Source organism: Erinaceus europaeus, chromosome 4, assembly GCF_950295315.1.
Source record: "Erinaceus europaeus chromosome 4, mEriEur2.1, whole genome shotgun sequence".
In the NCBI taxonomy this organism is placed as follows: Eukaryota; Metazoa; Chordata; class Mammalia; order Eulipotyphla; family Erinaceidae; genus Erinaceus; species Erinaceus europaeus.
This window is the reverse complement of record NC_080165.1, coordinates 102,985,287-103,001,962: the sequence shown is the minus strand read 5'-3', so window position 1 is coordinate 103,001,962 and position 16,676 is coordinate 102,985,287. Positions and strand designations below refer to the sequence as shown.

Here is a 16,676-nt window from a genome sequence, read left to right as displayed (position 1 = left end):
AAAGAGCTAGAGGGTGGGGGTAGATAGAAAAATGGTTATACAAAGAGACTCTGATGCCTGAGGCTCTGAGGTTCCAGGTTTAATCTCCCACACCACCATAAGCCAGAGCTGAGTGGTACTCTGGTAAAAAAAAAAAAAAAAAAAAGAGCTAGTGTGATTAGAAACCTAATATTGATTTTTAAAATATTCTTGTTATCAGTAACTCTGTCTGGACTAACCACTAAGTGGTGATTTATGACTAGAAGGCATTTTGATTATTTAAAAATCTTAATATTCTTCCTCAACTTTGCTTTCCAGAGATTCTCCCATTGTTTCTCTCCCGTGACCCCTTTCATTCCCTTATTCCAGCAGGTTTTTATGTAATAAGACAGAGAAAAAGTGAGCAGGAGCCCAGATAAACTTTATTTTTCTTTTAAACAGAAGAAAGAGGTGGGGTGGGAGGGAGATGGGATTACATTTTTCATAAATATCTATAAATACAGAGTGATCGGCCAAAAACAATCTTCCAAATAAATAAATAAATATTGGTACATGTACAGGGACATAAGGAATTGGGGCCTTTCCTTTGGCTCTGCCAAAGAGAAATCTACTGATCAATGGTACTGAGTTTATGAGATGACAACCAGGTTTCTAGCCAAGTTTTGTGTTTGGGGTGGGGGTGGGGATTTTCTATGCAGTAATCAGTTTATATATAACCAATCTGTGTATGTATATCAAGGAGTCACTTTTGTATTGGATTGTTGGAAAAGTCATGATGTGTGATAGCACCTCCTATCTGTAACAGGAAATGGAAACTACATGAAGAGATTGCTTGGCAGGTGCTGCCACAGGTTTGGGCGTCTCGCAAGAGGAGCTTGTCCTTCCAGTGCTGCCAGAAATTGTTGGGTGAAAACAGATGTCCTATGTTCCTCTCAAAAAATTGAAAAGAATGGGTGAGCCATTTCTCAGCCTTCATACAATGGTGGCTTTTGTGACCAAAGTTGGGTGGGTAGGAAGAAGCTGTTGGTGAAATCTCCTTTGCTGGTTAACACTCTGCTTTTTCAGTGGCCACTTAGATAGAGGTAGAGAAATGGAGGTCCCTTGGGAGAAGAGTCCGGTCCCAGGCTGAGGGGTTAGGAAAGGCCAGCTGTGTCTCAGCTGAAAGGTCAGCAAGGCTTGCCACTTCCTTTGGTACTGTCAGGACTGTGGAATTAAGAGGTCCTGCTGGAGCCCCTAGCTCTGACTCTGTGTCAACCCTCCGGCACTATCGGTACCTAGAGGTTGAACTTTCTCTTCTGGGCCTTGAAATCACTTTATTTAGACAGAGGACACAATCTCCCCACCCACAGGACACTTCAGGCATACTGCCTCAAGGCCTCTCCCTGGATGTTTCTGTGATCCATCTTGAATGGACTCCTACTCTGTTTGGAAGGAGAGGCAACATTTCTAGGCCTTAGAATTTGTTTTCACTTTGGAGACAAGCCCTAGCACAGTAAAGCCAACACCACAAACTCTTCCCTAAGCCAGTTCACTAAAGTCCAGAAACACTCCAGAGCCCTGTGTCAGGGCTCCCCTTGGAAACAGAGAGGACTTAGCCTGATTTCTGGACAATTCTTCCCCAGAGATGTTGAAGCAGAAACCAAACCTTGACTTTCGATTTTGTCCATCAATTTGCCCAGTCTGGCTCTTCACACCCAAGGTCAAGATTGCCAAGTCAAATGCTGCAGTGAGGTCCAAGCTGTTAACAGATGCAAGAAGAAGTTCACCGGAAAACAGTGAACTCACTTTACCTTAGATTAAGAAGAGAGGCTTCAGGGAGGGAAATGGGCCAATGTGCCATTTCAACCCCTTAACAAAGGAGGAGTCTCTTACCATGGGGTGGGTGGAGCAAGGAAGGATACCAGAGATTTAGGGGTGGCTTCTGGAGAAGGGAAAGTAGAGAAACTAACCCCACATGGCACTCCCACCCTGCCTTCCTTGGAGTGGGAGAGGAGTGGATAGTTGGAAGACTGGTGATGGAGGACCCTTCCCCAGATACCCTAGATAAACTTGGGGAAGGGGCGGCACTTGTCCACACCCAGGCCCCCTGCGTGTGTGTTCACTCTGTTGGCTCTGACCACACCCAGTGGGTCACTGGCCACCATGCTGTTGTCCTCAGCGCTCGGAAGCTCCTGGGAGCAGGAGGCTGGGGCGGGGGTCATGCGGGGCCTGGGCTTCAGCACGTTCAGGGGATCCAGCTCTGAGTTGTCCTCGGCGCTGCGGGTGTGACGCCTGGGCCTGGGGGTGTTGAAGTGGATGAGGGGAACCTCGTTCCTCCGGGACAAAAACTGGGAGTATGGTGGGGGGTTGGTGCCCGGCAGGAAGGCCCGCTTGGCCCGGCCCAGGCTGACCAGGAAATGGTGCTGGGGGGAGTGGTAGACGTCATAGCCGTTTTCCAGTGTCCGATGTCTGAACCTGCAGCTCTCAGGGCTGAAGTGATGCTGAGAAAGCAAAGCAAGCTGGTGAAGCTATGTGTTTGACATCCCCAGGTCCAGCCCCACTCCAAACCCTGGAGGGGAGTCAATATGATAGTGACCCCATAAGAACTTTTTTTTTAAAAAAAAACCAGAGCACTGCTCAAGCTCTGGCTAATGGCAGTGCTGGGTACTGAACCTGGGTCCTTGGAGCCTCAGACAGGAAAGTCTTTTGCAGAACCACTGTACTGTCTCTCCAGCCCCTCACAAGGACTCTTACTAGAAAGGTGTGCTTAACACATCACTCTTCTGGGATGAGAGGGGTTGTGATTTTTCACTATTACATTCCTACTTGCCCAAGTGCTCTTGTAAGTCCTGACTCCGGGAAGTGACACCCACCCAGGTCTTAGCCTGCTGACCTGGCCCATAGTTTGCGTAGGCTGGACAGAGCTGGGGACACTGCTTATGTTTGGCTTTTGGAGTGTGGATTACCTGAGTTGAAATGTTGTCCTTCCTACCCTCTACCTTTTGGGGCACTTTTGGCTGAGCAGTCTCCTTGTCTTGAGAAAGGAGATGGGTGGATGAGTAGGCTCAGTGACCAATGAGAGTACTTGCATGAGGAAGAGAGAGTTTTGGAATTGGAGACATGAGCTTGGACAGCGGCTGATCTAGGTTTGAGCCCTCAGTTTGCCGCTAGTTACTTAGCACCTGACTTAATGGAGCACTGTCAGTGCTTTTACATATTCTTTAACTTAATTTGCAAAATGTACAAATGAGGTGTTGTACAAACAAGGATGACATACGTATCTATATATGGTCAACAGATATTGGCTATGTTTGCTTATGTTATTACTGGGCTTTCTCATTCCAGGCTGACTTTTTGAGATAGAAACGCAGAGACAGATAGAAAGACATGAGTGAAGGTGGGTGGTGGCACACCCAGTTGAGAACACACATTACCATGTATAAGGACCCAGGTTCAAGCCCCCAGTCCCCACCCACAGGGGGAAGCTTCATGAGTGGTGAAGCAGGGCTACAGGTGTCTCTCTCCCTCTCTGTCTCCCCCTTCCTCTCTCAGTTTTCTCTGTCTTATGAAATACAATAAATATTAAAAAATAAAAAAAATCTATTAAAAAAGGAAAGATAATGAATGGAATTTCAAACAAAAGTCTATAAAAAGAGCAGACATGCTTCTGCACACATGGTGCTGTGCTAGATACAGAAATGGCTATCCCCAGGCTGTTGAAACTAGAAGCTGGCGGGGGGTGATGCTGAGCTAGCTGTAAATAGTTGTAGATGTCAAGGGAAATCTTTACAAATGAAAATAATATTTGAGGATTGGATGGTGGCACTCTCAGTAGAGCAGGCATACTACTGTGCATGAGGACCCAAGTTCAAGCCCCTCCCCACCTGCAAGGGGAAGCTTCACAACCAGTGGAGCAGATCTGCATGTGTGTCTTTCTCCCCCTTTCTACCTCCCCCTTCTCCTTCAATTTATTTCTGTCTTTATTCAAATAACAACAACAACAATAATAAATAATAATACATTAATGTTTGCACTGAAAAGAAACTCACCGATCCAAAGATGTTGCCCCTGAAGTCCATGCAGAGGTAGCGCCTACTCATCACGCCTGTGATCACCACGAAACCAGCATCCTCCGAGCGGATCATCAGGGCGCCTGCAGGGAAGCCAGCCAGTTCCAGACCCTGCCTCCAACTGCCGCCTGGAGACTCTCCTTCCTCCAGAAAACCCTCCTTGACCGACTCTAAGGGTGGTGGTGACTTCATACAATGCACAACCTGTACTTCTTGTTTGGCCTCGATTCTTCCGTCTGCCCCCAACACATGTGCACTTAGATACATGCACACGCCTGCCTACTGCTGTTTCTCCCCTTGGGGAATACTGCATAGAGTGCTGTGAACTTCTTTTTAAATGTGTGTGTGTGTGTGTTTTTTTTTAGAAATTAAGAGCTTTTTAGAAAATATTTATTTATTCCCTTTTGCCGCCCTTGTTTATTATTTTTGTAGTTATTATTGTTGTTGTTCTTGATGTCATTGTTGTTGGATAGGACAGAGAGAAATGGAGAGAGGAGGGGAAGACAGAGAGGGGGAGAGAAGGATAGACACCTGCAGACCTGCTTCACCACCTGTGAAGCGACTCCCCTGCAGGTGGGGAGCCAGGGGCTCGAATTGGGATCCTTACACTGGTCCTTGTGCTTTTTAACCCACTGTGCTATCGCCTGACTCCTGTGAACTTCTTATCAGCCTTCTACTCTTGTGATTTTTAAATATATATATATATATATATATATATATATATATATGTATATATATAATTTCTTTTTTTATTTGATAGAGACAGAGAAATCAAGAGGGGGAGGGAGATAAAGAGGGAGAGAGGGAGACACCTGCAGCTCTGGTCCACCATTTGTGAAGCTTCCCCCCCACAGGTGGGGATAGGGTGCTTGAACCCAGGTTCTTGTGTATAGTAACATGTGCTGACACCTAGGTGTGCCACTGCCCTGCCCTATGCCTGTGATTTTTTTTTTTTTGCCAGGGTTATTGCTGGGGCTCAGTGCCTGCACTACAAATCCACTGCTCCTGGAGGCCATTTTCTCCATTTTGTTGCCCTTGTTGTTACTGCTATTTTTGTTATTGCTGTTGTTATTGCCAGATAGAACAGAAAGAAATTGAGAGAAGAGGGAAAGACAGAGACGGGGAGAGAAAGATAGACACCTGTAGACCTGCTTCACCGCTTGTGAAGAGCAACCCCCCTGCAGGTGGGGGCTCGAACTGGGATCCTTACCTGATCGTTGCACTGTGCGCATGTGCGCTATCGCCCGGCCCCTACTCTTGGGATTTTCAACTTATTGCCAGGATTCAAGCATACAGTTTATATGTGGTGTGACCCTCATCCAGGCTGCTGGCAGAGTTTGCAATATGCCAGTCAACACCCAGGAATGTGGTAAGTCCTGGATTTATTAAAATTGACCATTCACAAAACATTAATCCCCCAGTAAAGGGGAAAAAACCAACACTGACCATTCACTGAAGTCACCATCCTTCCTTTGAGCCCAGGCTCAGATGGCCCCTGGAAGGCTTCCTGCACCTTCCTCAACAGAAAGAGCACTCCTTTGTTTTTACTTTCCCAGCCACAAGGCCTGCACCTCTTCTGTAGCAGGGATTTGACTTACCTTGCTTGAACTAAGCTGACAGAGCTAGTGCCTGCTCCAGAGGGAGCTACTTAGGAGCAGAGATTTTATTTATCTTGAGTTTTCTTATTTCTCATTTATTTATTTATTCATTACCAGAACACTTCTCAGCTCTGCTTAAAGGCGGTGTGGGAGATTGAACCTACTAGGACTTTGGAGCCCCAGGCATGAGAATGTCTTTGCAGAACCATTATGCTATCTCTCCTGCCCTCTTATTGAGTCTCCACAGCTATTCTTCCTTTCTCACTCAGAGATGTTCCCTCCAGATGCCCTTCAGGATCTTTCAGTGTCCCTTCACTAAAGCTAGTGTCTTGGGGCTGGAGATGACACACCCAGTTGAGGGCACACATTACCATGTACAGGGACCCAAGTTCGAGCCCCTGCTTTCCACCTGTGGGGCGTGGGGTGGGGTGGGGGGAAGCTTCACAAGTGGTGAAGCAGGCCTGTAGGTGTCTTTCTCTTTTTCTGTCTTCCCCATCTCTCTCAATTTCTCCCTGTCTCTCTCTTTATTATTATTATTATTATTATTATTATTTTCACTAGAGCTCTGATCAGCTCTGGCTTATGGTGGTGTGGGAGAGATTGAATTTGGGACTTTGCAGCCTCGGGCAGCATGAGAGTCTCTTTGCATACCATTATGCTATCTATCCCTGCCCTTCTCTCCCTCTCTATCTCCCAATTCCTTCTCAATTTCTCTCTGTCCCCTCAAATAACATAGGAAGGAAAAAGAAAGAAAGAAGAAAGAGAAAACATCGGCTGCTGGGAGCAGTGGATTTGTAGTGCCAACACTGAGCCCCCAGCAATCACCCTGGGACTGAACAAAATAAATAAACAAATAAACTAAAGGTAGTGTCTAACAAGGACTTGGAATCTGTTTACAAACCTTCCTAAGACCTAGATCATAAATAGAGGCTGAAACTGTGATCCCATCTCCTCTTCCCAGGGCACTGATGCTTTTATTAAAAAATCTTAACTATTTATTTATTTGTGACAGAAAGGATGTGGGGGGGTGATAAGAGAGAGAGAAAGAGGACTAGAGAGTCATTATGCCACATTCCTTGTGGGGGGTCAAACTCAGGACCTCAGTTTGAAAGTCTAGGCTCCATCAACCTCTCGATAGTATGGGCCACAGGACATAATTTTAACAAGTACCCACCACTTGTTCAGTAAAACTGAACGCTTTTTTAAAAAAATTTATTTATTTTCCCTTTTGTTGCCCTTGTTCTTTGTTGTTGTTGTTGTTGTAGTTATTATTGTTGTTGTTATTGACGTTGTTGCTGTTAGGACAGAGAAATGAGAGAGGAGGGGAAGACAGAGAGGGGGAGAGAAAGGCAGACACCTGCATACCTGTTTCACCACCTCTAAAGCGACTCCCTTGCAGGTGGGGAGGCAGGGGGCTCGAACCGGGATCCTTACGCTGGTCCTTCAGCTTTGCGCCATGTACGTTTAACCCGCTGCGCTACTTACGGACTCCCATAACTGAATGCTTTTTGTTTTGTGGCACAGTTATAATTGAGCAAGACTTCCTCCCCAAATGCTGTTCAATCACGTTCTGTTCAACACCATTTGAACTGTTTGGGCCACTTCTGTTTGCCTGCTGCAGTATTCTCACAAGCACTTAACTGACCTCACAACCATAAATAAGAGACATCCTCCACGGCTAATTACACACACAGCACTGTGACCTGCCCTTAGAACAGACATGGGGAACATGCCGGAAAGTGCCTCTTCTGATGACTTTTCAATCTATTTGAGAACACCAAGCCACAATTTTTCAGTAACCATGTAGAATATTAAGGGGTGTGTGAGGTGGCACAATGGATAAAGTGCTGGGGTCCTGAGTTTGATGCCAGGTATCCCATGTGCCAGAGTGATGCTCTGATTTGTTCTCTCTTTCTATCATTAATAAATGACTTAATCTCTCTCTTTCTCCCCCCACCCCCAAGGGCACTGCTCAGTTCTGGCTTATGGTGGTTCTGGGTATTGACTTCGGACCTCAGAGCCTCAGGCAGGAAAGTCGTTTAGCAGAACCTTTTTTTTTTTTTTTTTTTTTTTTTTTACCAGATGACTGCTCAGCTCAGGTTTATAGTGATGCAGGGAACTGAACCTGGTACTTTGGAGCCTCAGGCATGAGAGTCTTTTTGCATAACCATTACACTATCTACCCCCACTCGCATTATGCTGTCTTTCCAACCTAAATATCAATTGGGAGACTTGTAAATACTTCACATATGGGAGTTGGGCAGTAGTGCAGCAGGTTAAGCGCACGTGGTTCAAAGCGCAAGGACCGGCATAAGGATCTGGGTTCGAGCCCCCGGATCCCCACCTGCAGGGGACTCACTTCACAGGTGGTGAAGCAGGTCTGCAGGTGTCTTTCTCTCCCCCGCTCTGTCTTCCCCTCCTCTCTCCATTTCTCTCTGTCCTATCCAACAATGACAGCAATAACAACAACAATAAATACAACACGGGCAAAAAAAGAAAAGAAATAAATATAAAAAGTAAAAAAATACTTCACTTATTTTTAATCCACATATATATTTTTTAATTAACTCTTTTCTTTTTTTTTATTGGATAGAGAGAGCCAGAAGTTGAGAGGAAGGGGAGACAGAGAGGGAAAGAGATAGAGAGATACCTGCAGCACTGCTTCACCATTTGCAAAGCTTTCCCCCTGCAGTTGGGGACCAGGGGCTTGAACCCGTGTCCTTGAGCATTGCAACATGTGTGCTCAACCAGGTGTGCCATCACCTGTCCCCTACATATATATTTTTTAAAATAAAGAGTTTTATTATTTATTTATTTATTTTGCCTCCAGGGTTATTGCTGGGGCTCGGTGCCTACACCATGAATCCGCTGCTCCTGGAGGCTATTTTATTTTTCTTTTTGTTGCCCCCCTTTTTATTGCTGTTGTGGTTATTATTGTTGTCATTGCTGTCGTTGTTGGATAGGACAGCGAGAAATGGAGAGAGGAGGGAAAGACAGAGTCGGGGAGAGACACCTGTAGACCTACTTCACCACTTGTGAATCGCCCCCCTGCAAGTGGGGAGCCGGGAGCTTGAACTGGGATCCTGACTGGGGACCTCGCGCTTCGTGCCATATGTATGCTTAACCCGCTGCGCTACCGCCCGATCCCCAAGCCACATATTTTTAAATATGTTTTTTATGTTATTTTTTTAAAATAGTTTTTTATTCCCTTTTTATTGCCCTTGTTGTTTTATTGTTGTACTTATTATTGTTGTTGTTAGATAGACAGAGAGAAATGGAGCGAGGAGGGGAAGACAGAGAGGAGGAGAGAAAGACACCTGCAGAACTACTTCACCGCCTGTGAAGCGACTCCCCTGTAGGCGGGGAGCCGGGGTCTCGAACCGGGATCCTTCCACTGGTCCTTGCGCTTTGCGCCAAGTGCGCTTAACCCACTGCGCTGCCGCCCGACTCCCAATCCACATATTTTTAATTCCCTGAAGGGAAGTTACACTGCCAATATCTTTGGTACTCACACTGGCAGTGGCAACACTCTAAGTGAAAGGAAACCAGGATAGCACTGAAAATTCAGGTCAGTAACTAACACCCTCTTCCTCTCACTTTGTACCCTGCTGCACTGAGTAAAAACCCAGGTCACAGTGATCCCCCGACCCAGGTCAGGGTAGGAACACTGACTCAGAAGCCAGGGTTCTTGGATTCTGGTGCCCATTATACCACCTGCTAGTTCTGTAACCTTGGTTAAGTCGCTGTTTCTAGCCTCAGTTTCTCTGACTGTGGACAGAGAAGATGAACAACTTTTTTTTTTTTTTTTTTTTTTTTACCTCCAGGGTTGTCTCTGGGGCAATTCAATGCTACTGGCAGACACCTTTTTTTTTTTTTTTTAAATTTTTTTTGGATAGGACAGAGAGAAATTGAGAGGGGAGGGAGAAGATAGGGAGAAAGATACCTGCAGGCCTGCTTCACCGCTAGTGAGGCGACCCCCTCTGAAGGTGGGGAACCTGGATCCTTGTGCGGGTCCTTGTGCTTCCTACTATGTGCACTTAACCTGGTGTGCCACTGCCCGGCATATATATATATATATATGACAGACAGAAATTGAGAGGTGAGGAAGAGACAGAGAGGAAGAGAGAAAGACACCTGCAGACCAGCTTTGCCCCTTGTAAAGCTTGCCCCCTGCAGGTGAGAAGCAGGAGCTCCAACGCGGGTCTTTGCGTGTATCCTTGGGCATGTGCGCTTAACTGGGTATGCCTCCTCCCATCCCCTCATCCCAGATCTTTCAAGGTGAAGAGAAGAATCAGGTAGGATGACGGTGGTGAAAGTGACTTGAGAATGTCCAGCGGATGGGAGGTGTCTGTACCTGCTGCACAGCGAGGGGTTGGGTGGGCAGTGCCCCTGCATATATTCCGTGTCCAGGGCCTACAAAACCATCACACAGCCTAAGTTCAAGACCCAGCACCATGTGGTGGGTGCTGTGATGACAATGGAAGCTTTGTTGCTAGAGTCTCACATCCTCTTTCTGCTTGGTTTCTTTCTATGTAAGTGAACAATGTGGGAGGGAGCAGTGAGACCCTGCGCCCACCAAAAAAGTTTTACCATAATCCACTAGTTTGAATCTTAATAGAGATTGGTGAAAAGTCCAATTTAAATTTTCTGAAAACCATTTATTTATTTATTTATTTATTTATGCCACCAGGGTTATTGCTGGGGCTTGGTGTCTACACAGTTCCACCATTCCTGGTGGCCTTTTTTTAAAAAAGAGTTTTTTTTTTTTAAAAAGGTTACTTATTTATTTATTAATGAGAAAGATGGGGGGGGGGAGAGAAAGAACCGGATATCACTCTGGCACTCTGGTACATGTGCTGCTGGTGATTGAACTCAGGGCCTCATGGTTGAGAATCCAATGTTTTATCCATTGTGCCACCTCCTGGTCCACTCTGGTGGCCATTTTTAACCTTTTTTAAAAAAAATCTTTTTGATAGAGGATAAGAGACATAGAGAGAGAGAATGAGAGACACTAGCAGCACTGCTTCATCACTCGTGATGCTTCTTCCCTGCTGGGGGCTCAAACCAGGATCCTTGTACATGGTGAGGTGTGCATTCTACTGGCTGAGCCACCAACTGGCTCCTTGAATGTCTTTTAAGGTGAATTGAGAAACATGAAAAGGAAAGGACTGTTGCTGGATACGTGGTAGAACGTGCATACTACATGTGCAAAGACGTAGGTTCAAGCCCCTGCTCCCCACCTGCAGGGGGAAGCTTTATGAGCTGTAAAGTAGTGCTGCAGCTGTCTCTCTTCCTCTTTCCTCCCTTTTTTATTTTAAATTTATTTGTTTACTTATTATTGGATAGAGACAGAGAGAGATTGAGAGGGGGAGTGGGAGATAGGGAAAGAGACAGAGACACCTGTAGCCCTATTTCACCACTCATGAAGCTCTTCCCCTGTAGGTGGGAAGCAGGGGCTTGAACCCAGGTCCTTGTGCCTGTAATGTGTGCACTTAACCAGGTGTGCCACTGCTTGCCCCCCCATCTCTCTTTCCCTCTCAATTTCTCTCTGTCTATATCAAATAAATAAAATATTTTTAAAAAGAAAAAGACCATGAGGTTCTTGAAGGGCTGTGTTTTCTTTTGCAGTCAACAAGCTCTGCTGTAGGTTCTGTTATCTATCCACTGAAGAAAGTAAAACAGTGCATTTGTTTTATAATTTTGTCATTTGATTCAAAGTTAGTTTCCAAAATGTTGGTTCCTTATTCTTACCCTTTTCCCACCCCACATACTATTCCCCCTGAGTTCTGGAAGCTGCTGGCTTTTGGAGGGATGTTTCCTGTCTCCTCTCATCTCACATCAGCATCCACCAAGCCCCTGCAGAGGCTGACACTCTCCTCTCTCATGAACACATACCTGGCTCCCAGGCTTAAGGATCTTTGATTCCTAGAAGGATAAAAGACTTGTACACAGAAAACTTATTGATGAATTTATTATAAGTGGGCAAATCATTATTCCTACAAAATATCCATTAACAGACTGATTACTCAAATTATTTTTTTAATTTGATCTATATTAGATCTGTTTGTAGACTGACCACCTGTCAAGCTTCCAAAATACCAGATGGGTGGATGGATAGATGGATGGATGGACGGACAGACGGATGGATGGATGGATGGATGGATGGATGGATATATGGACTGATGAATGACTGAAAAGATGGATGGATACCTGGATGCATGGATGGATGCATGGGTGGATACATGTATGTGTATATGTACATATAGATGTGTGCATGTAAATATTGTGAACTTGGTCATATTCATGGACATTAACACACCTGAAGAGTTTTTTTTTTTTTAGTTCATTTTACTTGAGAAGCTTTTCTAAAAGCCAAGCTTCCTAGCTTCATCTCTGACCCCGTGTTCATCTATGCCAGCATTTAGTCTGGCAACAGGAATAATCTGTTCACCCCATCCCAAAGTTCAGGAGCTAAAGCTCAGTGTCTGCTGCCCTGTCTGAACTCTTTGCTTCTCGCCTTGTACATTTGTCAGATGTGGGGCAAAGAGAAAGGGGAAATTATAGAAAGAGGGAGACAAAGACACTAACTGTGTATGGAAGGAGAAACCAGAAGATACTCATTAGGAAGGTGGAAGCATTTTTTCAAGATCTCTACATGAACACACACACACACACACACACACACACACACACACACACACACACACACACACACGACCCTGGCAAGAAATTCAGAGGGTGACCCAGCCAATTCTGGTCCAGTCCCCCCCCCAAGGCCATCCCAAGCTCTAATGCAGGTTGATGCATAGCAGTGCCCCCACCTCCCCAAGCTGGATCAATCCGGACTCACTGTAGATGGTCTGCTGAGGCGAGCCGTCCACGTGGCCGTCCTTGTGGATCTGCAGGTGGTAGCTGTTCCTGGCTGTGGCCGTGTACAGATGTGTCAGGCCCCCCCAGCTGAAGCCCAGCAGTGGCGAGGCATTGGGATAGGCTCTGACTGCTGACCACAGGGCGCAGACCACCAGACCCAGGTGGGCCCCCAACATTGCTGCTCTCTGAATGCTGGCTCTCAGAGGGAAACCTGACACCCAGCAGCTCCTTGACCTGGGCTCTGCTCCTCTTCTCTTCTTTCCTCTGGCCTGTGGACCCCAGGCTGCTTGGCCCTTCTTGCCCCTTGGACTTTTAAAGGGCAGCGTGTGACATCAAACAGGAAAAAGTCCGCTATCCACATCCTCTGTGTAATCAGGCCATCCGAGGGAGTGTAGAGACCTCTGCGGAAGGCAGGTCAGCCCATTACACACATGCACTTGTACACACACACACGCACACGCACACGCACACACACACACACACACACACGCACGCACGCACACACACACGCACACTCCTCATTTTGCAGCTAACCCGCCAAAAAGTGAATGATGCGTGGGCAAAAGTTATCTCTGACTCGGATCACCTCCTGACCTGCCCCGCTTCCACCAGGAAATGTGAAGGCTGTCAGCGGTTCCCAAAACCCCAGCTTCCGCCCAGCAGTCAGCAGCCCTCTGTGCAATTAGTTTCTCATCAAGTCCACTCTTTCTGGTCTGCTCAGCCCTTGCGGAGTCTCAGCCCCAAGCTCTGTCTCCAGAGGTTTCTTTGTTCAGCGCCCCGTGGGCATTGGGAAGTATGCAGAGAAGGCAGGACGACTTTCGGCCCGTGATGTCCCCCACTAACATCTCCCCAAAGATGGAAGGAGATGGGAGCAGAGGTTCAAACACCCAAGTTGCCATCTTGGGAAACTTTCAAGATGGGAAGGAAGCAAGCAACATTTGCAGCTCACTGCTGCTTTATGAAATGTGGAGGTTTGTAGCCCAGAAGGTGGCACAGTGGTTTAGTTCTGTACTTGTGATTATGAAGTTTTGAGGTCAGTTCCTGGCAGTGCATATGCCAGAGCGATCCGCTGCTCCCTCTTCCCCCTTCTCTTAATAAATTAAGCAAACCTTTAAATAAAGGAAAATAAGAATGACATCACCTGGATGAGTGCACACTTACTTACCTAACAGAACACTACTCAGCTCTGGCTTATACTGGCTTACAGTGGTGATGAGGAATGAACCTGGGACCTCTGGTTTGTATAACCATGATGCTATCACACTAGCCCTCAGTGATAACTAGCACTTTTTTTTTTTTCTGGCACCACTTTTGACTGGACAATGTTTCCTTGCAACTCAGCATAGCAAGTAAGCTTGAATAGCTCAATGCCTTTTTGGATAGGGACAGAGTACAGATCTTTTGAGCTGTTCTACAATCCTCCTATGAAAAGCCCAAAATCAGTTTAAAGCAGCTGGTGCAAGGGGTGGGGGTGGGAGGGGGCAGAGATGGCTCAGCAGGCAGAGTACACACCTTGCATGATTTATGCTCCAAATACGCTGAAGCAGTGCTTTGCCTTTCTCTCTACCCATCTCTTTTTCAATCTCTCAGCCAAGAAATTCATTAAAAGAACTCATTTCAAGCTCACACGATTGGATTTAAAATTGGATCTTGGAAAGTTTGCCAAAGGGTATGAGAAGGTTGGTGCACTTGGCTAAATAAAGTCATTGATCATCACAGTACAGCTCTGAGCAAAAGTCAAGCTTGTATTAGTGAGAAGATCAGGTTTACTTAATTCATCAAAGTCCTGATAGGGAAGAAAACAGGAGAACAGCTGATCTAACTATGTGGGAGCTCACTGTGGTGTTGACTGCCGTTTCTCTGATCATTAGTGATGTCACAGACCTAGTCTTTTCCTCTTCCTCCTCCTCCTTCTTCTCCTTTTCATCCTTCTTGTCCTTCTCCACCATCTCCTCCACCTCCTCTTCTTCCTCCTTCTCCTTCTTTTTTCTCTTTTCCTTCTTCCTCCTCCTTCTCCTCTTCCTCCTCCTCTTTCTTCTCCTCCTCCTTCTACTTCTCCTCCTCTTTCTTCTTCTTCCCCTCTTTTTTTTTTTTTTTTTTTTTGCACAGCACATGCAGTTTTACTGCTTCCCCAGTTGACTTTTTTGATTGATTGACAGAGAGAGAAAGAGATACCATAGCTCCAGAGTTTATCCCAGTATTGGTAAGCACATGGCAAAGTAGGCACCAGCAAGCTCTCTCTCTGGCCCCTGTGAATTTGTTCATGTTGACATCTGTCTGATTTGAGAGCTTTGGGGAGGTTCTAGCAGGGGAGTACAGTCCAGCCATTCCATCCCTGGCTGAGAAAGCTCGTTCTCTTAGTCCCAGCTGGAAGCTTCTGGAAGAATGCATTGGCTTCAATGAGGAAGGGAGGGGACACCATTTTGCAGCCAAGTCATCCCTGGTGACAGCTCGCCTTTACTCCCATCTGTATGTCTTCTTTAGAGAAATGTCTATCCAGATTATCTGCATGCTTTTTTTTTGTATTTTTAATATATCACATTTATTTTATTTTAATGAAAGAGAGACCAAGACCAGAACTCTGTTAAGCTCTGGCTTATGGTGGCTCAGGAGATTGAACCTAGGAGCTCAAAGCCTCAGGCATAAAGCCTTTTGCAGAGCCACCTTGCCCTGACTTTCATATTTCTATCAAAGTGCTATTGCATTGTAATACCTTGGGGTCAGAATAGATGCCTTGAACAGAGCCTATAGTGATTTATGTGTTCCTGGAGAGATTGAAGGGGGGGATGCACTTGTCTGCTTCAGCATGTGTTATCAGGAAAGGGATGTCCAGGTGTAGGTGCTGCTCATGGCACCTCCAAGGCCTTCCCTCCAACAGGAGCTCTCGATGCTGGCAGTGGGTCAGAAGGCAGGGACCAGTCTGGGAGAGAAAGCTCATTTCTAATATATTTTTGCCACCAGGCTTGTCACTGGGGCTCATGACTGCCCAATGACTTCACTGCTCCTGGTGATATACATATATATACATATACACATACAGACACATACACATACATATACATATATGCAGGTGAGAGACAAAGAGAGGTAGAGAGACAGAAAGGAGAGACATCTGGAGCACTAGTTCACCACTTGTGAAACTTCCCCTCTGAAGACAGAGACCAGGGGTAAACCCGGGCCCTTATGTATGATAACAATGCACTTTTTTTTTTTTAAAAAAAACTTTATACATTTTTAAAAATTTCTTTATTGGGAATTAATGTTTTACATTCGACAGTAAATACAATAGTTGTACATACATAACATTTCTCAGTTTTCCATATAACAATACAACCCCCACTAGGTCCTCAGTCATCCTTTTCCAGGACCTGTACTCTCCCCCCACCCCACCCCAGAGTCTTTTACTTTGGTGCAATACACCAACTCCAGTTCAGGCTCTACTTGTGTTTTCTCTTCTGATCTTGTTTTTCAACTTCTGCCTGAGAGTGAGATCATCCCATATTCATCATTCTGTTTCTGACTTATTTCACCTAACATGATTTCTTCAAGTTCCATCCAAGATGGGCTGAAAATGGTAAAATCACTATTTTTAGTAGCTGAGTAGGAAACTACATTAATTCTTCCAAGATATGGTTTGACTATTATTTCTATAACTATCTATATGTATTTTTTTATATGTATATTTTTAAAAAGTTTCACAGTTTGTATTTTTAAAAAATAAACTTTATTCATTTTCCCTTTTGTTGCCCTTGTTTATTGTCATTATTATTGTTATTGCTGTCATTGTTGTTGGATAGGACAGAGAGAAATGGAGAGAGGAGGGGAAGACACAGTGGGAGAGAGAAAGATAGACACCTGCAGACCTGCTTCACCGCTTGAGAAGTGACCCCCCTGCAGATGGGGAGCTGGGGGCTCGAACAGAGCCAGTCCTTGCTCTTTGCACCACGTGTGCTTAACCACTGCGCTACTGCCTGACTTCCTGTATTTATTTATATTTGCCATCATTTTCTGTGGTCCTGTTTGTTTCTAAGTAACACCTACTGTTTCAGAGTGTGCTTACTGTTTTTCTTTTCCCTTTTCTCTCTCTAGGTCCTGACGGAATTAGAGTTCAGAGCCCTCTGGTCATCTTCCTCTAACATTTACTCCTCTGGGAGTTATTATTATGTATTTTTTAAATCAT

At 45.5% G+C, this 16,676-nt stretch overlaps 1 protein-coding gene across 1 annotated transcript; it reads right to left on the bottom strand.

Moving 5' to 3' along the window:
• Positions 1-383: 383 nt before the first annotated feature.
• On the bottom strand, positions 384-12,744 carry FGF23 (fibroblast growth factor 23). The gene is made up of 3 exons (XM_007526256.2): positions 12,477-12,744; positions 4,008-4,111; positions 384-2,459 (listed from the first exon to the last, which is right to left on the bottom strand). The coding sequence occupies exons 1-3, from the start codon at positions 12,670-12,672 to the stop codon at positions 2,019-2,021; spliced, it is 741 nt and encodes a 246-aa protein (XP_007526318.1). The 5' UTR covers positions 12,673-12,744; the 3' UTR covers positions 384-2,018.
• Between the last annotated feature and the right edge of the window lie 3,932 nt (positions 12,745-16,676).

What these genes read in the sequence shown, in the direction of transcription:
- FGF23 (XM_007526256.2), bottom strand. Translation starts at nt 12,672, where the DNA reads ATGTTGGGGGCCCACCTGGGTCTGGTGGTCTGCGCCCTGTGGTCAGCA. An exon ending in GCCTCAGCAGACCATCTACA is followed by an intron (nt 4,112 to 12,476) that starts GTGAGTCCGGAT and finishes GCTTCCCTGCAG; the next exon opens with GCGCCCTGATGATCCGCTCG. An exon ending in GGGGCAACATCTTTGGATCG is followed by an intron (nt 2,460 to 4,007) that starts GTGAGTTTCTTT and finishes TTGCTTTCTCAG; the next exon opens with CATCACTTCAGCCCTGAGAG.